Here is a 26041-nt window from a genome sequence, read left to right as displayed (position 1 = left end):
ATTCTCACTGCTGCCAGGATTTCTTAAAACCAGCAAATTAGATCTGTCCTTGATACTGGTTTATTTCTTCCCCAACTTAATGTATCTCCATTATTGCTTCCTTTCATTCCTTGCTTTTCTGTTTCTTTCTTGAGAACATGGTTGTACCTTGACCTCAGTTGGCTTTAATTGCTTCTTCTGCATCCCATTTTCCCCTCAAAAATTCTGGTTCTCCATGGGGGAGTGGGGACTGTGCTAGTTATGTGGAGCTCCAAGCTGGAGCTGGCTCTGACCCTAGGGGCCCAGGTTTCTGCTCCCTCTGTCTCTCCTGACATCTCACTGGTTGAGCATTAAGTCAGAAAGTTAGAGGCAAGCCTTACAATCTAAGCAGCTTTTGTTGGACAAAAGGATCAATTTTCATTATGTGAATGGCTACTTCACTATATGCTATAATGGCTTTGTTGAGCATCTTAAGAACAAACTATCAAGTCCTTAGGATGACATTCTTGGGAATAAAAAAGTACAATTTTAAAACAAAAAGGCCCATTTCCACTATCTGCCAAACAAAGCTCAGGAGGAGTCTTGCACCCACTAAAGCACTCCAGCCCCTCCCCATGTGTTTAAAACAAGTACCTCGCATTTTAAACTGAAACACAGCAGCAACAACTTTTGTATTTTTCTACCTATTTGTAATACTCTTCTTCCTCCAAGCACTTTTTTTTTTTTGCCCAGAGGAAGTGAAATTGTCTTTGTTTTCCCTATAAAACAATTTAGCTTTAAAACACCACACATACACACACAAACACACACAAAATTAATGCAGCTGAAAATTCTGCCCAAGCTCAAGGAGGCTACAAGCAAGATCTGAGCTCAGAATAAATGTGTATTTATATTATTAGGTGGTCATTCAATAAAAGGATTATTTCTAACCAAATATGTGCATACATGTATGCCTATATACATACATACATATACATATATATATATATATATACATATATATATCCGGGGAGTATTTTCAAAGAAGGGTTTTCTCCCCCATACTTCTGGCAGTTTAGGTTTAAAGGTCAGATTTAAACTATCACCATGTTTCACAATGCAATCTGTGCAGTGCCGCGTAATGAAATGGTTCAGTAAAGGTGCTCGTGGAAATTCTTTTAATTAGGTCTAAGGCTTTTCAGTTGTCAACATGAATAAACCAAGAACCATTCTCTTGCAAACACAAGGCACAAAATACAAATGTAAGTTACCTTTGAAAAAAACAGATATGCACTTGCAAGAGGGAAGTTATACGTGTTTTGTTTTGTTTTTTTTACAACATATCTCCGCCAATTTTTTTTTTTTTAATGCCAACATCTTTCAACAACAAAATGGACTGCAAATCAAAAATAAAAGGGGTTGGTCTATTTCTAATGAACCAGGACACTAATGCCTGGTTCTAATGAAAACTATTTGCAGAAAGACTAAAGTTAACCGTAACCAAAAATGTTTATCAAGAGATTAATGACTTTCTTCATGGGCAAAAGCCACCTATCTATTTAACTATAATTAATTCTATAGATCGGTGGTATTTCAGTCAGAATGTGAATGTCCCAGAATGACTCCTGCAAATTGAATGATATCTATTAAAAATGCACCAAAATGCACTTTTGCCCTCAGCAGCACTATCTGAGACCTAAAAGATGAGCTTATCACAGCAGGAACATCATCAAGACTCCCGCTTTTCAAAGCAATGTTGACAAACTAAACTACTCAGATTTGGAATTTTTAGCCATCAGCTCAAAGCTAAATCTAGGGATTGAAACTCGCAAAATGAAAACTGTAAGAACGCGGTAGGTTGCTTGGGGCTGTTGGATTACATTCACACCGAGCTCTGATAGAAAAAGCAAAACTAAATAAACAACTCCAAATATCACCAGCAGCTCAGATTTAGATGGATAGAGAGGTGTTGGCTAAAGCCAACTGGCCTTAGACTTCACGTGGAATGGGGCCGCTCGTAATATACATATGGAATGGATCAGTGTTATCAACCAACCAACGGATGAATGTATGCCTAGCGAACCCTGAGCATGAAAGTACAACACCCAAAAGATTTTTAGTCTGGGTTCAACTTCTGCCTCAGAGGCTGGCTATTTGCTGGAGGCCTCTAGGCAAGCTACTTAACCTCTTCTCTTCATCCATAAAAAAGGGGGAAAGTACCCCCACCTCCAAGACATTTGTTTCAGAATTGTTATGTAGATTAAATGTCAAGACTTTCAAAGCCTCTAGCACAGTGCCTGGCACATAGTAGGAGCCTAATAGATGGTGACTATTCTTCCACACAACTCAACTCCAAAGCCAAAACCACCCTAGCCATTATTGTAGCATAAAAAAGAATAATGGACTCACAATTAACATTTTCTAGGGCATCAATTACTGAAATGTCACTCATTATGCTAAGCCTGGTGGGTTTATTTAGTGACCCAAACTCGGTGTGTATTTGGGAGTTAATGAAGTGCGTGGTGTTTACAAAGATAAGAGCGGGATTTGTCTCAGCAACAATCCTGGGCTGAATGGATATAGATTTCCATGCTTAGGGATGCAGCCAGGCTGGATCCATGGTGGATCACATGGATACATCCGCACAGAGTGAGATATCTCCCAATGGGATCTGGACATCTCTACCTCCTTGAGGGAGAAAAAAACAGGAAGGGGGGGGTGGGAAGTGTGTATAATAGATGTGTTTCACAGTGTCCCTGCTGTGATGAACAACTTGATCCACTTACAGTTCCAAACACATGATGCATAAAAGAGCTGACAGAAATTCAATTCTTGCAAAGAAAAGCATCTGCTCTCTAGTGGGAACGGCCAAATATTAAGCAGTTTTAAGGCAGGGCAAAGACCTAGAGGAGCACACATCATTATCTAGATAGCCAGAGTAAAGAAATGCAGAGGATTACAAGCGGACGAACGAAAAAGTAGCCGAGATTCCAAGCATTAATTACCCGGAGTGAAATGATTCAAGTTAAATCTTTGTTACGACAAATATTAAACCCAGCTGTGTTTACGTAGCAGTTGTGAAAAAGAAGAAAAAAAGAAATCCGTGTACAGTATCTGTGAGCTCTGCCAGTTAATTGAATTCGCTGGCAGCATTTCCTCCACCACGAGCCAAACATCCTCAAAGATAAAATGTAGCTTTTAAACAGACCTGGGGAAACGGAATCAAGAAACTTCAACCAATAAAACACAACTCTTTACTGGTATAAAAGTAAAGTAAAATTCAGTAATGAAAGGAAGGAAGTCTCTTAAACATTTACTGCATTCCAAAGCTTGGAGCTGCGGTTTATTGCTGAGGTCTCTTCTGATGTCCCCCAGTGCTCCTGCTCCAGCATCTTTAATGAAGTCCCATAAACTCCCATAAAATACTTGATTGTTGACAAATCATATACACACACTCAGGGCAAGGCCCCACTGGATCACGATGCTCCTTCTCTCTCTCTGCAACAAATTTACAAGTTATGGAGTGGACACTATCATGGAGAGTGGCCAACACAGAACAGAGACCTACAGACAATTACTTAAAAGCATGAGGGATGAGTGACTGGTGACAGGTAGACACCTGAAGACCTACAAACCATGAAGCCCAAAGCCAAAACATTCCAGTGTTTCAGATGAGACGAGGAAAGATGATTTTTCCATCATAAAACTGGTAATAGTCATATTATGGAAAATTTGGAAAACAGGAGAAAAAATGCTAACCCTTGACGTTACTATCTTAATACACTACTGTTGGCAATTTGGAAGGTATTTTAAAAATCTTTTACTTCTGGGTATCTGGCTGTTTTTCTTCCTTATTCTCATGGTGGATATATCACTTAATATTCTGCTTTCTTCACTAAATTGTATCTTTGGCATTTCCTGTGTTGCCCATAATCTTCATAACCATCATTTTTAATGACTGTAGGGTACATGCCACTGAATAGCAATAGGTTAGATTACCTTAATTACTCCCCTTAATTTTGGATATTAAGGTTGCTTCCAACTTCAGCTAACATTAACATAAACAATGCTATTTGGTTAGGTGACTTTCTCCATTTAGAAGTATTTGCCAGAAAGAAAAAACCTTAAAGTCAAATTACTCGGTCAAAAAAGAATACACTTTAATGTCCCATTTACATATATCCTCATATAAGACAGTGTATTATAAAAGAGCACCACTCAGGCTATAGAAAGCATGAAGTAAAAAGTAAGCGGACAGTAAAGGCTTCCACATATATGTGCATACACAAAAGCCTGCAAATTCCAGGCCAACGAATATTAAAAAGGACTCTAACTGAGCCATGGGAAATCTTGTTCTCCAGTAATAAAATGTGGTATGTCCACATCACTGGAAGCCTGGAAGAGTTTGAACTCCCTTTTATCAAGCTTTTTAAAAGCCCTACAATCTATGTACTGGCTAAGCAGCTTACATTTAATACTCATTCTTTTTTATATAAAGATTTTTTTTTATTTACTTGACAGAGAGAGACACAGCGAGAGAGGGAACACAAGCAGAGGGAGCAGGAGAGAGAGAAGCAGGCTCCCCACAGAGCAGGGAGCCAGATGTGGGGCTCGATCCCAGGAACCTGGGATCACGACCTGAGCCGAAAGCAGACGCTTAACCATCTGAGCCACCCAGGTGCCCTGGTACTCTTTTTTTTTTTTTTTTTAAGAATTTATTTATTTATTTATTTATTATAATAATTTTTTTTAAGGGGGAGTAGAAGCAGAGAGGGAGGGAGAGAGAGAGAGAATCTCAAGCAGGCTCCATGCCCAACACGGAGCCTGATGCAAAGTTTGATCTCACGACCCTGAGATCATGAGCTGAGCTGAAATCAAGAGTAGGATGCTTAATCGACTGAGCCACCCAGGTGCCCCTACACTTAATACTCTTGAAGGAACAAGAGATGTTATTTAAAATTTAGGGAAGAAATAGGTGAAGAGTGCTTAGTTAAAAGGCTGTGGAGGGAGGGGACATTATGTTTTTGTTCTCTGCACCCTGGTGGCCTTGAGATAAACATGAAGTCTATAAGCAGGCATGGAGATCAATAAGAAATGGACTATTCTTGCAACATTCCTCCTCCAAAATCCACAGCTGGGGAACAATACAATATTGTCAGTAAGAAATGTTGTATCTGGGGACGCCTGGGTGGCTCAGTCGTTAAGCATCTGCCTTCGGCTCAGGTCATGATCCCAGTGTCCTGGGATCGAGTCCCACATCGGGCTCCCTGCTCCACGGGGAGCCTGCAAAAAAAAAAAAAAGAAAAAGAAAAAGAAAAAAGAAATGTTATATCTGTAAGTCTCATGGAACCCAACAAAATACAACAGTATTAGCCTTGTCCATCTGTCTAGGTACCTAGTAGAAAGCCAGAACCACCCTATGTCTAAAGTTACCCCTTTACCCATGTTCATAAATCACATGAAAATCAACAGTGCTATTCTGAAAGCTACTCAATATTGGAGGCTCCTTTTTAAAATTCATTTCCAAGTCCTCTTCTTTTTAAAAATTACCTTGAGTCATAACGGATATATGACAGAATGCATACAAAACACAGTTTGAGGAGTTTTGACAAATGTATGCCACCTGTGTGACCACCACCACAATCAAGAAACAGAATGCTTCTTTCACCCCAAAATGTTCCTTGGTGCCCCTGTCAGTCAGTCCCCGTCCTCCCCATTCCAGCCCAAGGAAACTGCTGATCTGCCTTCATCCACCACAGAACAGCTTTCTCTCTTCTAGAATCTTACATAAATGAAATCATATAGTATATTCTCTTATGTCTGGCTTCTTTTGCTCAGTGTGAGATAGTTCAGATTCACCCATGTTGTTGAACAGATCAATTGTTTCTTTCTATTGCTGAGTAGTATTCCTTTGTTTATACATTCACCAGTTGAAGGACACTTGGGTTATTTCCAGTTTTTGGTGATTATGAAAAAAGCTGCTTAAAGACATTTACATACATGTATTTGTGTGCACGTAAGTTTTAATTTTCTTGGGTGAATACCCAGGAGTGAAATACTTTGTCAGAGAGTAAACATAGGTTTAAGATACACATTTATAAGAAATGCAGTCATTTTATTTTGGTCATACCAGTGGGTATATGGCGGTATGCTCATTGTGTTACTAATCTGCTCCTTCAAGGGTTGTGTGCACTGGCCATTTGAATATCTTTTACTGCTAAGTGTCTCTTCAATCTTTCGCTACTTTTTAATCGGACTGTCTCCTTATTATTGAGTTTGAGGGTTCTTTGTATATTCTGGGAAAAAACCCTTTTTCATATATACGTATGGAGAATATTTCAGTCTATGGCTTGCTTCTTCATTTTTTCAATGGTGCCTTTTGAAAAAGATAAGCTTTTATTTTTATGAGGTTTAATTGATCACTTTTTCTTTTATGATGTGTGCTTTTTGTGTCTTATCTGAGAAATCTTTGCCTATCCCAAGTTCATGAAGATTTTCTTCTCTATTTTCTTCTACTTATAGTTTTTGCTTCTGGGTTTCAGTCCATAATCCATTTTGAGCTAATATTTACATGAGGTAAAAGTCGAGATTCACTTTGTTGTGGTAGCATCTGTTAAAAAAAAAAAAACAAAACCCTATCATTTCTCTACTGAATTACTTTAGCGTATTTGTTGGAGATCCACTGGCCATTTACATGTGGGTCTAATTCTGAAATATTTGTTGTGTTCTATTGAACTATATATCTGTACAAGCTACATTTATTATAACTGCATAGTAAGTCTTGAAAGTAGGTAATGTAAGTCCTACAACTTTGTTCTTTTTCAACAGTGTTTCGGCTATTCCAGATCTGTCGCATATTCATATACATTTCAGAATTAGCTTGTCAAGTTGTTTTTTTTTTCTTTTTAAGCCATCTGGAATTTGGGTTGGGAATATATTGAATCTATAGATCAATTCAGGGAAAATTAACATCTTTAAAATGTTGAGTCTTCCAATCCAAAACATGGAATATCTCTCCATTTGTTTAGGTCTTTTAAATTTTTTCTCAGAAATATTTTATAGCTTTTGGTATACAAATTTTACATATATTTTGTTAAATTTATTCCTAAATATTTTGTGTTTTGTATGCTATTTTTAGTGGCACTTTAAATTTTTCATTTTCCAACTGCTTATTACTATTATATAGAAATGTATTTGTCTTATATACTGACCTTATCCTGCATGCTTGCTAAACTCATTTATGAGACTCCTTAGGATTTCCCATATACATGGATCATGTCTGAATGAAGACAGTTTTACTTCCTCCTTTCTAATATTTAGGGTTTTTCTTTTCCTTGTCTTAGCGAACTGGTTAGAAAGACCAGTCAATGCCGGACAGAAATGGGAAGAGCAGATATCCTTTTTTTGGTTCTCATTCTGAGAGGAAGAGCATTCTATTCTTTCACCATTAAGTAAGATGTTAGCTGTAGGTTTTTTCTAGATGCTCTTGATCACAACGGGGATACCTAGTTTGTGAGGATCTCTTAATCATGATGGGTGCTGAGTTTTTCCTAAAATAATTTGTCGGTATGTTTTGATACCGTTTTTCTTTTTTAGTCTGTTGATATGGTAAACTAGATTGATTGATTTTCAAATATTTGGCCAATCTATATTCATTTGGTCACCATGTATTGTTAATATTTTATTAAAGATTTTTACATCTATATTTATGAGGTATATTGGCCAGTAGTTTTCTTTTCTTATAAATTCTTCATTTGGTTTTCATGTCAGAGTAATGCTAACCTCATAAAGTAAGTAGGGAAGTGTTCCTTTCCCCTTTATTTTCTTTTTTTTCCCCCCCTTTATTTTCTCAAAAAGTTAGCGTAAGATGCTATCTGTTCTTAAGTGCATGATAGAATTAATGAAACTATCTGGAACTGGAATTTTCTCTGTGGGAGTTTTAATTACAAATTCAAATTTACTTAATAGAAATAGTGCTATTTTTCTTATCGTGTAACTTTCTGTAATTTGTGTATTTCCAAGAAGGTTTATTTTACCTAATTTATCAAAAGTTATAGGCATCAAGTTCTTTATAATCATTCCCTTATTTGCTTTTCTCTTTCCTTTTTAAAAAATATCCTATTTATTTTGGAATAGTTTTAGACTTCCAGAAAAGTTGCAAAGATACTACGAGAGTGCCCATATACTCCACACTCTGGTTTCAGTTTCACCGAGTAGGTCTTATATTATCACAGTACATTTGTCAAAACTGAGAAGCCAATGCTGGCACATTATTAACTCAATTCCAAACATTATTGTGATTTCACTGATTTTTCCATTAATGTCCTTTTCCTATCCCAGTATCCAGTCCAGAATTCCACCTTGTTTTCAGCTTGTGCCTCAGTCTTTCCTATGTTTTTTTTTTTTTTTAGGACCCTGACAGTTTTGAGAAGTACTCAGCAGGTATGTTATAGAATGTCCCTCAATTTGAGTTTAACAGAAGTTTTTGTCATTATTTGACTGGGTTTTTGGAAAGAATACCAGAGAGGTCATGTATCCTCATCGTATCAAGGTCACGTGATATCCACACGACATCACCAGTGATGTTAATCGCTTGAAGTAGTGTTTGACATTTGTCCGCTCAAGTTACACTTTTTCCCTTTCCCTACTCCGTTTCTTGGAAATGAGTCACTAAGTCCAGCCCACGCTCGTGTGTGTGTGTGTGTGTGTGTTGCAGGAGAGGGGTGAGCGGGATTAAGCTCCTTCTCCTAGAGAGGCGAATATCTACAGATATTATTTGGAATTCCTCTATGAGGAAGATTTGCCTCTCATCCCCCATCCACTCTCTTTTGGTTGGCATTTGCACTGTGTATCTTTTCCATCCTTTTACTTTTCATCTACCTGACTCTTTAAAATGAAATTCTTGTGGACAGCATACAACTGGGTCCTGATTATTTATGTAATTTATTACTCTCCTTTAATTAAGAGTATTTAGACAATATATGTTTAATGTAATAATCAATATAGTTAGGAAAGTTAGCAGGATGATAGATTTACCCATTTGTTCCATCTGTGTTTGGTTCCTTTATCCTCCCCCCTCCCCCCCAAATATTTTGGATTTTTAATGTTGGCTTATTAGCTACATGTTTTTTTCCCCCTTAGTGGCCCCTCTAAGAGTTACAGTATACATCTTTAACTTAATAGTCTACCTTCAAATAATGTTATATCAGTTTACATAGAATTTAAGAATCTTTAAACAGTGTACTTCCTTTCTCCATCCCCACCCTGTCCTCTGCTACTGTTGCCGTATATTTTACTTCTACCCATGTTACAACACATAATACATTGGTATTATTTTTACTTTAAATACTCAGTTGTCTTTTGTAGAAACTAAAAATGAGAACAGAAGTCTGTTATATTTACCTACATACTAACTATTGCTGGCACTCTTCCCTCCCATTTTTCTTCTGAAGAACTTCCTTTAACATTTCTTGTAGTGTCTGCACTTTTTTTCTCTGAATAGGTCTTAATTTTGCCTTCCTTCTTGAAGGATATTTTCATCCTATTGAAGGACATAGATTTATAGGCTGACAAAAATGTTCCTTCATTACTTTTAAAATGTCATTCCATTATCTCCTGGCTTACGCAGCTTCTTATAATTAGTCTTCCGTCATTACTTCTTTCTTTTATATAATGTGTCTTTTTTCTCCAGCTAATTTTAAGCCTTTCTATTTATCACTGGTTTTGAGTAATTATCATTTTGGGCTTTTGTGTGGTTTTGTTTGGATCTACTATGCTTGTGGTTTGTTGAGCTTCTCAGGACTCTGACTTTACAATTTTCATCAAAAGTAAAAAAAAAAAAAAAAAAGCTATAATCTTTAAATAATTTTTTCTGTCTTTCCCTACTTTCTTCTCCTTCTAGGATGATAAGTGTCTTAGTCCTCTTGATACTGTGCTATGGGTCCTTGAGGTCCCATTAACCTTTTCCTGTCTTTTCTCTTTCTCTGCTTCATACTGGCTAATTTTCATTGCTATGTTTTTCAGGTTCCCTCATCTTTTATGTGGCGGTGTCTAATATCCACTTAAACCTTAGTGAAATACTCATTCCAGGTATGATATTTTCCACGTCTACATGTTCCTTTTCAGTCTTTTTATATTTTCTGTTTCTCTTCTCATTTAGTTCAGGTCTTCCTCTAAATTCATGAGCATATTTATAATCTTTATATCTTAAGGTCTTTGCTAATTCCACCATATCTCTCATTTCCAAGCTTGTTTCTATTAACTAGTTTTTCTCTTGGCTATGGGTTACATTTTTCTAATTCTCAACGTTTCTTGTACCTTTACAATAGGATGGCAGATACTGTGAATGTTATACTGTTGGGTGTGGATTTTATTGTCTTTTTTATTTTTTAAGATTTTTAATTTTTTAAAGTGATTTCTACACCCAGTGTGGGGCTCAAACTCACAACCCCGATATTAAGAGTCACATGCTCCACTGACTGAGTCAGCCAGGCACCTCTATTTGTCTTCTTTTAAAGAGGGTTGAAGTTTATTTTGACAGAAAGTTGAATTTCTTGCATACCAGGCCTTTTCTTTTTAAAGAAATAGTTTTGCTTAAAACTTTCACTGAAGTTTACAAACATAAAGTACACATAACATTGGTGTTCAGCTTGATGAATTCTTGCCCAATACCAGTAACTGGTATTAAACAACAACACCACCCCCCCAGCATGTTGCCAGCATTCCCGAAGCCCTCTCTTAAGCTCCTCAAAGCTTGCTGTTAAGCTTTGTGAGGGCAAGGCTAAAATTATCTTTACTCTAGAGCCAACTCAGAGTACTCCCAAGGCATGGCCTCCTGTGGTCTCCAACAATTGCTCCGAGTGATCAACAAGATCTCCTTACTCTGGTTGGTCAGAATTTGAATGTCTCCTACTCTGTGGGAGCTCCACCCTACACATGGGCAGGCCCAGTCTTCAGCACATTAGTCAAGAGGACCTGATTTCAATTTCTGGAGCTCTTTTGATGAGTGGCTTCCAGTCTGGTACTCTGACCCACAAATGTAAACCACCTCTCACTCAGATCTCTGATCCTTCAACTCAGCAAGACTGTTGTGCTTTGCTGGGGACCCCCCACCTCGTGGCACCACGGTCCAGAAATGTCTCAACGCAAAAAGCCAGGGGAGATGGTAGGCCTCCCTTCACTTGTTTCAGTTCAATGTCCTGAATTGCCTGTTGTCCAACATGTGAAAACTGTTGTTTTTATATCTGTCCAGAGTTCTAGTTGTTAATGGTGGGAGGATAAAGCCAGTTCCAATTATTCCACCATGGCTAGAAGCAGAACAAAGGCCTCTTTTAATAAAATTTCAAGCATGGGTGCCATGTTTTGCAAGATTTCATCTACCAAAATAACCCAATCCATATGTCCCATCCACCCTTCCATCTATCTATTCAGTTGCTGCTACATCTCTGTGAAACAAAGATGAATAAAACTTAATTCCTGCCCTCACAGAACTGACAATTTTAAAAGGTAAAGCCAGAAATATGTAATAAATGATATTGCTGGGTGACAAGTATAATTAACACAATCAATACAAGGAGCTCTGAAGATATAGAGAAAGATACAGTCAAATTACTTGGAGAGGTCAAGGAAGGTTTTTACTATTTATTTATTTACTTTTTTTTTTTTTTTTTTTAAGTAGGCTCCACACCCACCCTGAGGCTTGAACTCACGACCCTGAGATTAAGAGTCGCCTGCTCTACTGACTGAGCCAGCCAGGTGCCCCGGGGAAGGTTTTTATAGCCTCACATTTAGTCTTGAAGAATGAGTAAGAGACTGACAGGTGAGATGGGCCATTGCGGGGGGGGGGGGGGGGGGGGGGGGGAGACGGAAAGGAGAAGAAACTCTGTATGCAAAGTTTGAAGTTATAAAATAACTTGTGAGGTTTGGAGAACTAGTTAACAGTTCCAAATACCTATAATAAAGGGTTTAGAGCTGGGAGGGGAGTGAGTTAAAGCTATGGGAAAACACAGGAGGGTCAGAACCTGAAGGAGGACCCTGAATGCCACCATGATCATCATCATTTGCACCCATAAATCATTACCACTACCATCTATCATACACATAGGATATATGTTTTACATATATTATATACATTACATTCAATTCCCACAACAACCTATGAGGAAACAAAGGCTCAGAGAGCTTAAGGAATTTTGACCGAGATCACATGGCTAGTAAGTGAAGAAGCCAGGTCTCTCTGATTTCAAAGCCAAAAAAAGGAATTTGCCTCTAAGCTATAGGCACTGGGAAGTTCGGGGAGGATATTTTATCTTTCAAAGTTTTGTTTTGTTTTTTTAGTTTTTTAATTATATTCATTGATGGAGTGGTTTTAAGAGGGAAATATAGTTAGATTTATTTTTGGAAAGGTCGCTCTGGTGCAAGAGGAGGAAGGGCTGGATTCTGAAGACCAAGTTCGGAGGCTGCTGATAATAGTGCAGGAGAGAAATAAGAGCTTGGATTAGGTGGTGTAGGGAGAGATTGGGAAGAGGATTTGACAAATAGTTTAAGAAGCAGAATTTGTCAGATGCTGTAAACAGGCCGCTCTGACAAAAGGGGAAATTGTGAGGTCAACTGTGGATATGCTGGTACCCTAAAAGTACCTGGACCTGTGCTGAATGGAGGGGACACAGAGAAGCACAGAATGTGATTTCTTCTCTCAAGGATTTGATAGTTCACATAGCCTTTTAGAATCATATCTGTGCGTTCCACTGAAACACAAATACCTTACAGACCACCTTCCCTCTCCATTACTATATCTTTGGAATCTTTAATGGGTCTAGAGCCGCGTGCTGGAACATCATTGTAGAACACTCTCAACCCTGCCACAAACCCATTTGCAAACGAAGAGGACCTTTTCATGTAGGCTGAGGACTGTTAAGGAACCAACTGTCCTCTAACTCTGGCTGTAACTACTAACAATAATTTTGTGAAAAACAAATGCAGGTACCTTTTATTGAACACTGACAATGTGTGAGCAGTGTCCCAAGCATTTGAGGAACGTAACCATCTCATTTATTTGCTACAGCAATCCTAACTACAGGGCGCATACTCCTCCTTCCAAGATGGGAGACTGAGCTCAGAGACAAAAAATAACTTGCTCACATTCCTTTGGTTCCCTGAGACCACTTCACTGATCATTTAAAAGGCATCTTGAGGGGGGGACACCTGGGTGGCTCGGTCGGTTAAGCATCCGACTTGATTTCGGCTCAGGTCAGGATCTCAGGGTAGTGAGACTGAGCCCCACATCAGGCTCCGTGCTGCGTATGCAGCCTGCTTAAAATTCTCTCTCCCTCTTCTCTGCTCCTTCCCCACCCACTTGTGTACAATCTCGTACACACATGCTCAGATGTGTGCTCCCTCTCTAAACAAACAAACAAACAATCTTGGAATGTGCCACCTTCAGGAAGCCTCTATTACCTGTCTCCCAAATTTTCTCATCCCCCCGGGCCCTTCTGTGCCTGATTCCTATTTCCCTTGTGGCCCCTATTATGCTATATCGTGATATAGATGTAATTTACGTATCTTTTATCCCCTACTTTCCTCTCTGAAAGAAAGGACTAGATCTGCTTTATCTTTGCTGCTTAATGCCCAGTACTGGGTCAGAGCACTGCAGAGGGACCAGTCCATCCTACTACATGGTTTCTTAACCACCAGTCACTCACTCTGGGCCGTCCCAGGGCTCCTGGCCATTCCTAGGCTCACTTACCATATTCACTCAGGAGCTGCAAGGTCCATACCTCTGGCACCCATGGCTTAAAGGAAAAGCTCTTCCACTGAAAGGGAACCAGGGTGGAAACCACATATTCTTTGGACCAACAGAACTCAAACTATGGTCAGGAGGACCTAAGATCCCAGGCCCATACCCCGTCTAGACAGGAAGAGCAAATCTAACAGTGTCTGTTGCTTTCATTTTTCCTACTTCTGCCATCTCTCTGCTGTAGAAGGGGGGCAGTATATAAGGAGAGGAGGCAGCGTGGGGCTTTGGGGGTGTTGAATCTCAGTTCTGCCGCAGCCAGCCATATGACCTATGGCAAGGCATGTGCTCTCTGAGGCTCTTTTCCCCTGTGAAAAGGAGAGAGAACACCTCCTCCATTGGGCTATGATGCTAACTGAATGCAATCCCTGAATGCAGCAGGCCCTAGAGAGGCAATGGGGGCCCCATGGCTCTCAGGAGTGAGGGAGTTGGGTTTGCCTCCTGGCTCCTCCTCTTTCTAGCTTGGTGAGTAAAGTGGGAATAAGGAAAATACCTTCCTCAGAGCAGTGTGAAGAGGAAATAAGAGGCCAATAATGAGCTCTTAGCACAGTGCTCAGCTCGGAGGAAGTCAGTTAGTGGCAGCCATTGTTTAATTAGGCTATGAATGGAATATCTTTATATTGCACAAATGACTCCCCCAAATCTTATACTGAGTTAAGAGTGGAGGAATTTGAAACCATGTTGTAAGCCATTCATCAACAAACAGCAATCTCTTCCAGATAGCTAACTCCAAGGGGCCGTCGGGACTCCTCGCAATAATGGAGCCCCTCCCATGACATAAACCTAGCGACACAAACCCAATTCCATGTCAGCACACGTGGCCAGGAACATCTACTCCTTTCAGTCTGGAAGCCAGAATAACTTTACAGATCTTCTAGCAGACAGAGCCATGCAGGTCAAACCAGAAATATCAAAACCATATTTCCCAGGGAGTCCCAAACCTCCTCATTCACATGGACAAGGGGGAGACTGGGTCTACTTCAAACAGCTGCCCATGAGGCCACCCGAGTAGTAACATTGAGACTAGCGTGTGGTCATGTGTTAGCGTGGCAAATGTGGCAGCCAGTTGCTTTTGCTAAAGTGAGCTCGCTATCTGGTTAGACCTAAGGTAACCAAGATTTATGGGACATGGAACCACAGAGCACTGTCAGCAGATACCCTGCTACATGGAAAAACGGCTGCTTGATGATGGTCCAGGAGAGAAATGTAGACTTGAAGTGCCCCATGTCGCTCACATGGAAAGCCCTCTGGTCCCCCCTTCAGTGGGGTTGCCCAGCGCAATGTGCTGGAGAGGGACAGCAAGACCCCCAGACTCCCCGGCTCCCACAGAAAGAGGAACTGAGGAGACCCGGGGATTGCTTCACAGCCCTCCAGATGCAAGTTATCAGAGTGAAGCAAGACTAAAGAAATGAACCACCCTCCAACTTTCTCCACTGAGACAAAGGGGGCAGAGACAGCAGAGATAGAAACAACCACAGCAGTCTCCCCTCCTTCCCCTTCTCTGAAATCACATCCACGTCCCCTCCCCCAACTCACAGGAGTCAGACCTCAAGAGTTCATTACCCACCACATCATTTGGGAGGCTCTGGAGGTCATCAAAGGGAGTTTCCAGGGTGTTGGTGTCCACGTTGAGGATCACGACATCATCTAGGGCCATGTTTCTGACTTTCTGCAAATAAAAAATTTCCAAGAGAAAAAAATCATTGAAGCACCATGAGGCCACAGATACTTCCACTGGCCCTCTCTGGGGAAGGGGCATAAGGAAGAACAGTGACAAAGGCTTTGACAAAGGCTCATTTTGTGGCAGGCCCAATGCTAGGTGGTTCACATTTTCTGAGTCCTTTTAACTGTCACAAAAACTCTATAAGCTTTATAGTCATCCCCAAGTCCCAGGAGTGGAAAGGGTTTCACAGAGATGAAGCTGACTAAGTTAACATGCTCAGGTCACACAGCTAGGAAGAGAGATCTTTACACTCCAACATTATTTTTTTCTTATATTTTCTTTTTTTTTTTTTTTTTTAAACAGTAGAAGCTGCAGTCTAAAGCTCTGGCCCCCAGGAACTCTTGATGTACAGCTAGGCCCTATGACACCCACATTCAACCCATCCCCTTTCATTTACCAAAAGCTACTTGCCCATCTCTCTTTTGGACCTTGTCATACTTGGGTATGGAATATGGTGTATGGCCTAGTGTTAACATTTAACATTTCCCTTAAACATTAAGTAGGAAGGTCACACTTTCAGTTGGGTCCCATTTTCCATAGAAACCCAGTTAGTGAGTCAAGGCTCAGAGGCTCTGGCCATCTATTATTCTACTGGCTGGTGATGGAGAGGGTAAGGGAGACGTGCTTACTGGGTCCACATGTCTGTGCCCCGGGGAGGAAGGGATAGGTAAATACAGAGAAAGGAAAAGTCCCCCATCTGGGAGCAACTCTCCATAGACTGTAGAAGTATGAGATTATGTGTAGCCTGAGTTTTTAATTTCTAATCATGCTATTCACTCACTACTGGAATCCACCTCCATTTTTCTCCTGCTCACCCACCACTCCCAATCTCATTCAACCCTCTTCTCTCAAATATCAAAGCTCATTCCCTTAGAGTCTAGAACTTCAGAACTGCTGTCTTTATCCCACTTGGCCTTGGTTCATTAGAAAGACCTTCCAGTTCCCAAACTGGAATATTTGTGGGTGTGAAGGACAACATAATATGCCAGGGCAAAAGATTTACAGTGGGACATATGGCCACCTTACATCTGTAAGGGATCAATCTATTAGCTGCCCTCTGAGGCACTGCATATGACCATGCAGATGTGCACTGCCCAAGGACGCCCAGCCAGCCAGCTGGGGCTGAAATCTGCTAAGCCGCATGCCTAGGTCAGGGGTGGTGGCGGTGGGAGGAAGGAGATGCCTTTTCCTAATTCATCCAAGAGAACTGCATAGCCTAGTGTTGGGGCTGGACCATCTATGGCTGCTAAAGCCAGAGTCTGCTAACAACCTAGAAATGGACAATTATAATACAGAATATATAATAATATAATATAAACTAGAAGCCTACTGGTGTTTTATACTTTATCTCATTTAACTCTTACCAAACTCTGCAAAGTGCATGTTATTACCCTCATTGTATGTACCTGGAGAAAAAGGAGGCTCAGAGAGGTGAGGTAAGGGGCGGAGGTAATCGCATGGGCCGCCTCCACAGCTATGTTCCCATGGCACCACACCGTCAGCCCCCCTGTCACAGGGCACCTCAGTGAGACCTCCACAGAGCCCTTGTCCCTGAGCCCCAGCACCCCTCTGCCTGCCTGCCTTCCTCTACTGGGGTGTGGGCTCCTTTAGGGGCTCATCTGTTTGGCTCACCACTGCATGATGACCAGCACCCAGAATGACTGGCACCTGGTAAGCACTTAGTAATACTGGCTGATGCTTATTCTCTCAAACAGCAGTCTCTAGGACAGAACATGGTGCTTAAGTAAACATTTTGAGATTCCTCCCAGCAGGAGGGTGGAGCTGAGCTGGTTAGAAGCCTCCTACCGTTGAAAATGGTCTCAGGTGGCAGCATCCTGGGTCCCTCCCACTGAACACACCTAGGAGCCTCAAACTCCTTTTGCTACTAAGTCTTCCAAGCCACCAGGGGCTAGCCCACAAACCTCTCAATCCACTCACCATTTCCTAAGTATTCGCTATGGGCTGAGAACCGCAGAGAAGGGACAAAACTGCCTCCTTACAAGTTTATTCTGCCCTCCAAACCCCAACACTCACATTAATTGACTGCTTTGTTTACAGGGTAAAAAGCTATCAGCCAAGAGCCTTGAGAATAACACAAATCACTAGTGTTTCACAAAGCACAATCCCCACTTTTCAGATGAGAACATTAAGACTCATGGTGAACTGTCCAGGGCTCCTTTGCGGCCTCGTTTTTCAGTCCAGCAGATTAAACACCTAGCGGTATGCTGGCAGGAAGTTACACAACAGCCTCTACAACGACGACCCTTTTCACTCCTCTCACCGGTCAGAGCCCACACAGATCCTTTTGGACTTGACAATTTAGCTGGAGACAAAGTATCACCATTCCTGCCCCAGGACTGAGAAACAGGCTCAGAGAGGTGAAGTGGCTTACTGCAGGTTATGCGGCTACTATTTGGCTACTTTTTCTGTAAAACTGGTAAGATAACTGTGACCACTGTCCTTACCCCCCCTATGCACACAGTGCTAGGCACACAGGATAAACAGTAGCTGTGATTATTACTCTTACAATCCACACATCAGCCCTGGCAAGTCTGAAAGCTTAAGTGCCAACTGCCTAAGGACGAAAACCTGCTGGCCCCTTCTTAGCAGCTAAGGGGCTGTCACCTCAAAAGCCGAGACACCAGAAATGGAACTGGAGAAGGGGCCACAAGGAACTCCGTAACTCAGCAAGGGACTCCAGGCCCGGACGGTCACTGCACCCCAGAGTTGCCTATTCTGCCTCATCTGACCTTCTAAATGGCCCCAGACAGAAGGGGGCAGGGGGCTTGGCCACTGCAGAGAAGCTTCAGAGGCTGAAAGGCCCAGCAAGAGGGATGTTGATTCTGGACCAGAATCAGGCGTTGTTCCTGTATTCCCAGTGAGGCCCCAACAGCACAGACCAGCCCTTGTGGGCTCTCCATGGCCTGGGCTGGAACAGGCTTTTGATTTCTTCCCACTCCTGGCTGGAGGGCTTGCCGGCTAAGCTGTGTGGAGTGTTTACTTTTTCAACAATGGCAGCAGGCTGAAGAAGAGAAAAAAACCTGGCCCTTTTTTCTGACTTAGCAGGCCAGGGTCCCCTTAGTAACCAAAATGCCCAAGCCCCAGGCTCCAGGCAGGAGCTGGGTCGGCAGAGCTTCCTCTTATAGGACAATGCTGCCCTCCCGGCAGCAAGGCCTCTTCCAAAGGGGCTGGCGTAGACTCAAGGGCCTTCCTGAACCTCAGTGTTCCCAAGGAGAGAATCAGAGGCCAGCTCGGCCGGATGGTGCCTTATCCCTGAAAGGCTCTAGGAAACAAGAGCAATGAAGAAAAAGGCCAACCGCTCTCCCCCACCTGCCCCCCACCAAACAAAAACCTAATCCCACAAAAACCTTCAAACTGGGGGGGGTGTCAGTGAGAAGTGCTGGTAGAGGAGGAAGCTGGACCATGACTGGCTGCCAGCTCACTTAATTCCAACCACGGTAAGAGAAGATAGGACCATCTCCATGGGAGGGATGAGAAAATGAGGCTTGGAGAGGTCAAAGAAAATGCCCCAAATCACACCACTAGTGAGCAGCAGAGCTGACTTCTGAACCCACTCTGACTCAAAAGCCTAACTATTTCTGAAGACAACCCAAATCCAACTGCTCAGACCTCAGAACAAGTACCTGTAGGGCATGAAGCTATAGGAACACTCCGGGGCCAGCTTTCTCTGACACAAAATAACACTCGCCTTTTATATCATAAAAATCACATACGCCTGTTAAAAATAAAAAAAAGGGGGGGTGTCTAGGTGGCTCAGTTGTTGAGCATCTGCCTTTGGCTCGGGTCATGGTCCTAGGGTCCTGGGATCGAGCCCCGCGTCGGGCTCCCTGCTCGGTGGGGGGCCTGCTTCTCCCTCTCCTACTCCCCGGTTGTGATCCCCCTCTCACTGTCTCTGTCAAATAAATAAAATCTAAAAAAGAAAAAAAAAAGGGATGGACAAAAAAGTTCAAAGAAGGAAATTATAGTTACCCTCATCCCTCCATTTGGAGATAATGTTTTGATGTCTCCTTCCATAACCCTTCACCCCGATCCCTCCTTTAAAAAATATAGTTAAAACAATTCTTAATATTTCTTTCTGATTTTCTCATTATTACAACATACAAATGCTCCATTTCATTAAAAACTTTATAAAGACCACTACTAATTGCCACAAAATGTTCCATTTCACGGAAACAAAACACAACCAACCCCCTCCTGTTGGCTGTTATTTCCAGTTTTTCAGAGATTTTTATATATAATATTGTCGTGAAACTTGTAGGCATAAAGCCTTGTGCTTTAGGATGGATTCCTAGAAGTGGAATTTACTTTCCACTTCTTAAAAAGTGTCCCTCTCAAATTCGACTTTGAGGGAGATATCTTTACTTCCAATTATTTTAAAGTCATTTTATCCACAGCTTGTGTTTCCTACTCTAAGTGAAGAAAAATCAGCAAAGACACGAGCAGATGTCAAAATAGTCCTCCAAAAACCCTACCCAATTAAAACACTTACTAGTACCGCGGCACACCGAGACAGCTCTCCGGTAGCTTGTCCCACCAACACATTCCCTCTCTTTTTAGTTACAACATATGCCAAAGCTCCTGCCAGCTGCAAACCCTCCCCCCACCAGACTCCACAGGCTTTTTCTCAGAATGAAAAAAAAAAAAAATACTGACATGCACACCGACTTTCCAAATGGCATTTCTTGCACAGAGAAACACACAAAAATGGCATCTTCCCATAAATATTGTTAATCAGAAATGTCTTTCTCTTCATGCTTTGTCACAGACAGACTTAGCCTGACCCCAGCCTTTCAGGACAGGGAAAGAAACATCGTCGTTCGGGAGGTGGTCAGTGCAGCTGAGAGGTTATGGGCTCTAATACAGGCTTCACCTATGGATCGCACCTCTACCTTGAGGGCTGCCTTAAGGCAACTCACTCACCCCCCTAAATCCTCCAGGTATTCATCTATGAAATGGGGATCAAGACAGTACCCCCTTAGAGAGTTGCTGTGAGGGTTAGATAAGCAAGCGTATGTAAAGGAGTCAGCCCGATTCCCAGGACATCTTAACAGGCATTCAGCAAACAGTGGCTCTCTTGTCAGCCTGTCCCCTTTCCTTCAATAATTCCTAAGAACTTGGCTGAGCCTGGCCAACCTCACTTCAGAGGGTCTCAAGTTTGCCTTTCCCTGTGCTCCCCTGAGGTCATTCCCACAACCAGAATAACACACCAACCTAGAGTTATTTATAGAGGTATTCGGTTCCTCCCCTAGTCTGTGGGTTTCTTGGGGGTAAAAAGACCTATCTCTGTACTGTCAGTTCCTATCCCAACACCTGGCCCACAGTAGGCAATTCCTGAATGAATGAATGAATGAATGAATGAATGAATGAATGAATGAATGAGAGGCAGCAGAGCTGAGAGGTGAAGAGCACAGGATCTGGAGCCAGTCCGTGAGTTATAACACTCACCAGCTGTGCAAACTTGGGCATTTCATTCCACCTCTGTGCCCCAGTGTTGTCCTCTGTACTCTGGGGATGACAACAGTCCCTCCTTCACAGGCTTGTGATGAGGATTAAATGGGTTAACATTTTTAAAGTAGTACAGTGGTGCCTGGCACATGAGAAGCTCAAGATAAGTGAGCTTTATTTTGTTAAATTAAAAAGAACAATCCTTTGAGGGTGGTGGGAATATTCTATATATTGTGGTGGCGGTGGTTTCATGAATGTATGAAACGATCACAATTCATTAAATTGTATGCTTTAAATGGATGGTTTGTACATAAATTGTATCCCAATGAAGTTGATAAACACATTAGTACTACGTCCAGAACATGAAATAAAATCACAATAGTTGGTAAAAAATCGATTTGCAACTGAGTTTGGCTCCCTGCTTCTTTCCTTTCTTTTATCTAGCCCAGGATTTTTTTTTTTTTTTTAACTTTGCTTTTCTGCTCATGCCTTCTTAGGATAAATATAAAAATCCAATGCCCCTAGAGATGCCCCTGATATACTTCCCTACACAAAAGTGGAGTCTATTTGAGAATCACTCTACCTTTGGTGTTTCCCCTGTAAACCAAGACTTTATTGAGCCTTACTTTCTAAAACTGGTCATATGAAAACAATGGGTTTCCTTCCCTAACATATAAAACAGGGACACTAGTTCAAACCACACCAACCTCCCCCCCCCCCCCCCGCCATGGGAGTGATCCTGCCTGTCCAGGGAGGGGACTGGGCAGCTAGTGACAAAATGTAGGACTCAGAACCAGCCCATAAGGTGAAAAGCAAGGGTTTGCACTGGCAGTGTAATCTAGGGGATTCAAATAGCAGTCAGAAGCATGTGATGCTCCCCTGGCTGAGGAGGCTGGGAGCTAGATGTGGAGGAAAGCTGAAAGCTGGTCCTAGATCTTGAGGAGCAGAGGCCCAGCTCCACATTGGCTTCCTCAGCTGAGCATTCGGCTCCCTACCTAGGATAGGGGTCAGTGAGGCAGCGTGCATGAAGTAAATGAGCCAGCATGCAGTACATCTTTTCTCTTGTCCTTCCAGAAGTACCATCATCAGGGCAGAGCTGGGGCATATTTGTCTCTCCCTCTCCAGTGCCCAGCACGGTGCCTGACATGGGGCAAATGCTTATTAACCAGAGAATGAATGGGATATCGTGGCTGGCTCCACTCTGTTGGGAGGCAGGCCCGGAAGCAGATGTCAGTGTAAACCCAAATGGACAACGGAAGCCCAAAGTAAGCAAAATAGAGTTTGCTCAAGGAAGTGTAATGGGAATAAGAATAATGATGGCAATGATAATAATCATGTGAAATTATCATGATTAATTAGTGTAGAATTAATTCACAGTTGACACAGAAAGTAAGATAGGAGTTAACATGGTGGTTAAAACTGTGAGCTCTGGAATGAGACAGCCAGATTCAAGCCTTGCCTCTGTGGCTGTGTAACCTCCAGCAAGCTCTTTACTTCTGAGCCTCAGTTTTCTTATCTATAAAATGGGGATAATACTACCTACTGCACAGCTGGGTTGTGAGGGTTAAGTGACAGAATGTGTGGAAAGAATTTAACATGGTACCTGATTGCAGTAAGTGAGCAATAAAGGGAAGTGAGTTTCTATCCTTGCAACTTGAAAGTTATGCCACTAAAATGGATTGCAGTTCCAAGACTGTAAGAATTTAAACTGATTTTCAGACCAAAGGTAGAAGCTGTTATGACTCCACTATGATGATTTCGTGCTATTAAAACTGAAACCACCAGCAATCTAGTGTTCTTTTCCCAGCTATGTCTCAGGGATAGGAGCACATTCTCTGGAGCCAGACTGCCCAAGTCTGAATTCCCAACTCTGCCAGTTACAAATGTGCTGCCTTGTGCAAACCCTTTAACCTCCCCGTGCCTCAGTTTCCTCATCTGTTCGATGAGATTAAAACAGTACTGACCCCCGGGATAATGGTTTTCTTTAGGTCAGAGGGCAAATGATTATAAGCAGACACAAGAGGGGCTTCTGGGGGACTGTTAATATTTTGTTTCTTGATCTGGTGGTGGTCACATGGATGACTAATCTTGCTGTGCACTTAAGATGAGTGTACTTCGCCCTAGAAATCTCATACTTCAACAGTAGGTATACAAACAGTAAAGAGCATGGACTTCACTGGATTGTTACGGTGATTAAATGAGTTAAAATATGTGTAAGTACTTAGGACAACGTTTGCTATATAATAAACACTGGGCATTTATTACTACTATTATGAAAAACAATGTAAGAGTAATTATTTTGATAAAAAGGATTCACTCGGGAATGTATTTCACTGTCAGAAAATCTACCTGCCAAGGCAGACACCTCCAGGGGACATGTTATTTCTTCAATCTGTCCTGTGCCTCTCCAGTGAAGATCAAAACAGCAACATTACCTGGGTACCTTCTGAGAGACCCTTGCAGTCCTGTGTCAGCTAGGTTTGGGGGAGCAGCAGGACCAAGTAGAAGGAGCGTGAATCAGATGGACTGGGCTTTGGGTTTCATCTTCTTTAATTCTTACTCATAGGACCCAGGGCAAGTTATTTAAATTTAGTTGAACCGCAGGTTCCTCGTCTATATAATGGGGCCATTGCCACTTACTACACATAGTGTTGTGAAAAGAGTACGTAATGAGAAAAAAAAGTAGAAATATTTACTTGGCACCTACGTGGCCATGTTCCCTCCCATCTGCCCAGGGCACTGGCCTTGACCACAGGCAGGCCTTCTCCCTGCTGGAGTGACCCCTGAGGCCTGAAAGCCTAGTCTCCTCTCCCGTGGCTGAGGCAGCACCTTTGAGACCAGCAACTAGATGATCAAGGAAAGGGGACAGGTCCAGACCGACTTCCAGCAAGGACACCTTGTTTCAAGAGGACGTAGCATGTTCCCAAATCAGAGCATTATCACACCCACAAAATGCTTTTCTTTGGCTCAAAGTAAATCTAATCTCTGTCCCTCTGTGAGAGAGGCAAACTGATATGGCTCCCCACATTAGGTCTCCCTTAAGTCTGACTTCTCAGCAGCTGCTTTAATTTTGAAAGATGGAGAATATGGCTCTTACATCTTCATAGTATGTTAATCCAAATTTTATGCTAAACGACTGCTGCTGGGTTCATGCAGTCCCCTCTTAGGCTAATTCTACTCCTGACAAGCCAACCACCGCAAGGACCAGGGACGGGGGTACGTGCTCTGCATCCATCATCTTACAGACTCTTACAACAACAACGTGATGGCTACTAGCCTGTGTGTTCCTCCCACACCCAACCCTTTACAAATACCATATAATGTAATCCCCAAGACACTCCTGCGGAGAGAGGAAATTGAAGATCAGGGAGGTAAAACAGCTTGTCCAAAGTCCTCTGGTTTAGAAACGGTGGAGCTACACACTGAAGCCAGTTGAACACCAAGACCCAATCACCCAATGCATCTTATTAATTGTTCTGACACGTTGTTTCAATCAACAAACATATTGAGCAACTGTAATTTAACAGATGTTTGTTAAACACATACCAAAAGAAAGAAGCCCTTCAGAAGCTTGATGGTTGGCCCAGACCCCATTAAAATTCCCAGGGGAGAGGATTTTCTACAGAACATCACACCCATTTGACGGATGAAGAAACTGAGGCTAAAGAGATTAAATAGTCTGCCCATGTTCTTACAATCGGTGTCTGTGAGAGAAAGGATTTGAATCTGGGTTCCACGTGCCAATGTTCTTTCCACTATACGGCACATATAAAATGTGCTCAAATGCATGCGCATATATATGAGCACATAACAAAGAACAGCATGGGAGCTGGTGGCCTCCTAGGAAGAAAGGAAAGAGAAATAAGAGGAAAAGTGGAAAGGACAAGAAGAGGAAAGGCAAATCTTCAGGTATTCTAAACTCTATTCCCTCCTGAAATCTTGGATACACGCAGAGGGAAGAGTGACATTTTCTTTCCCTTCCTCAGGCCCCAGAGGTCACCAAGCTGCCAAGCAGTTGATAAACGTAGTGGTTTTTCTTTGGAGCCAGGAGTCACTGATTTGCTCCTTCCTGCTCCGCAAAATTAAAAATCTAAGCCCGACAGTTCAGAGGACCCCTGAAAACACCACTGGAATTTCCCAGTGTGCTTTAAACAGAAACAGAAGCTTGACAGGGGAGGGAAGTGGTGCAAGCCCCTCACAGGTCAGGCCAAATCCACTCCTCACAAGGTAATAAGCACTGACTCTCATTAACAAGTCCAGGGATTTTCAACCCAGGTCAGCACAGAGTTATTTCTCCAATGGGCTATTTTTCCTTTCCTGACAGTCCATCTATTGGACATTCCTTCATTCATTCACCCATTCAGTCAGTCATGTGTCAGCCGGTCATTCACGCCAACTTTAAGCTAGGTTGTAACGACAGCCAGCCAGAGAATGAAACGTGATCTCTGAACTAAAGAAGCCCTTGTTCGGCCTCCTTACAGGGAGGGCATGGATAGGGAGCAGTGGGGTAAACTCTAACCAACCGGCCTAAGAAAAGGCACAGGAATGTACGGTGGAAGAGAACATCTCCATTTACACGGAACTTGCTCGATTCCCTCCACTGGATGATCCAGGGCTCAAGGTCAGAAAGTCCCAAGGCTGGTGTCCTGGCTCTTTCACTCACTAGGCCAGGTAGCTACAGGCAAGGCACTTTACCTTCTTGGGTGTCAGTTGCCTTCTCTGTGAGAAGCGAGACCTTCAGGACTGTCGAGAAGATGAAAGCTTAAGTAGGGCCTGTGTTTCCTGGAGGGCCAGCTACACGGCCAACTATACGGCCTCCTCGAGAGCCTCGTTCTGCCAGCTCTCCTGGCAGCTCGCTATCCAAGTCCGCCCTTGTGCTGGTGGTGTTTTGCCTCCAACTGAGGCACGCTCCACATGCTGGAGACTCTGCTTCCTCATGTGTGACAAACAAGAAGATGAGGAAGGTCTGTGGTAAAGCACAAAGGAGAGATGAAGCACTGGAGCACTTGGCGAGATATGAAGATGGCCCAGGCCTAGGTCACCACGATTACCTCCATCCCACAAGGCCGTGTTCTTCTATAAAACCTTCCTGATTACTCCTG

At 42.4% G+C, this 26041-nt stretch overlaps 1 protein-coding gene across 8 annotated transcripts in view; it reads right to left on the bottom strand.

Annotated features, from left to right (window-relative positions):
- The window catches only part of DENND1A (DENN domain containing 1A), a 501318-nt gene that overhangs the window by 162553 nt on the left and 312724 nt on the right, over positions 1 to 26041 (bottom strand). For all 8 annotated transcript variants that reach the window (XM_035015834.1, XM_035015837.1, XM_035015835.1 and 5 more), the window contains one exon: positions 15318 to 15419. In XM_035015834.1, coding sequence (XP_034871725.1) covers positions 15318 to 15419 — 102 coding nt within the window. The remainder of the gene's footprint in view (positions 1 to 15317; positions 15420 to 26041) is intronic.

Source organism: Mirounga leonina, unplaced genomic scaffold, assembly GCF_011800145.1.
Source record: "Mirounga leonina isolate KUSES-001 unplaced genomic scaffold, KU_Mleo_1.0 Mir_170, whole genome shotgun sequence".
NCBI classification, from domain to species: domain Eukaryota; kingdom Metazoa; phylum Chordata; class Mammalia; order Carnivora; family Phocidae; genus Mirounga; species Mirounga leonina.
Note: the sequence above shows the minus strand (reverse complement) of the source record. Positions and strands in the feature narration are given on the sequence as shown.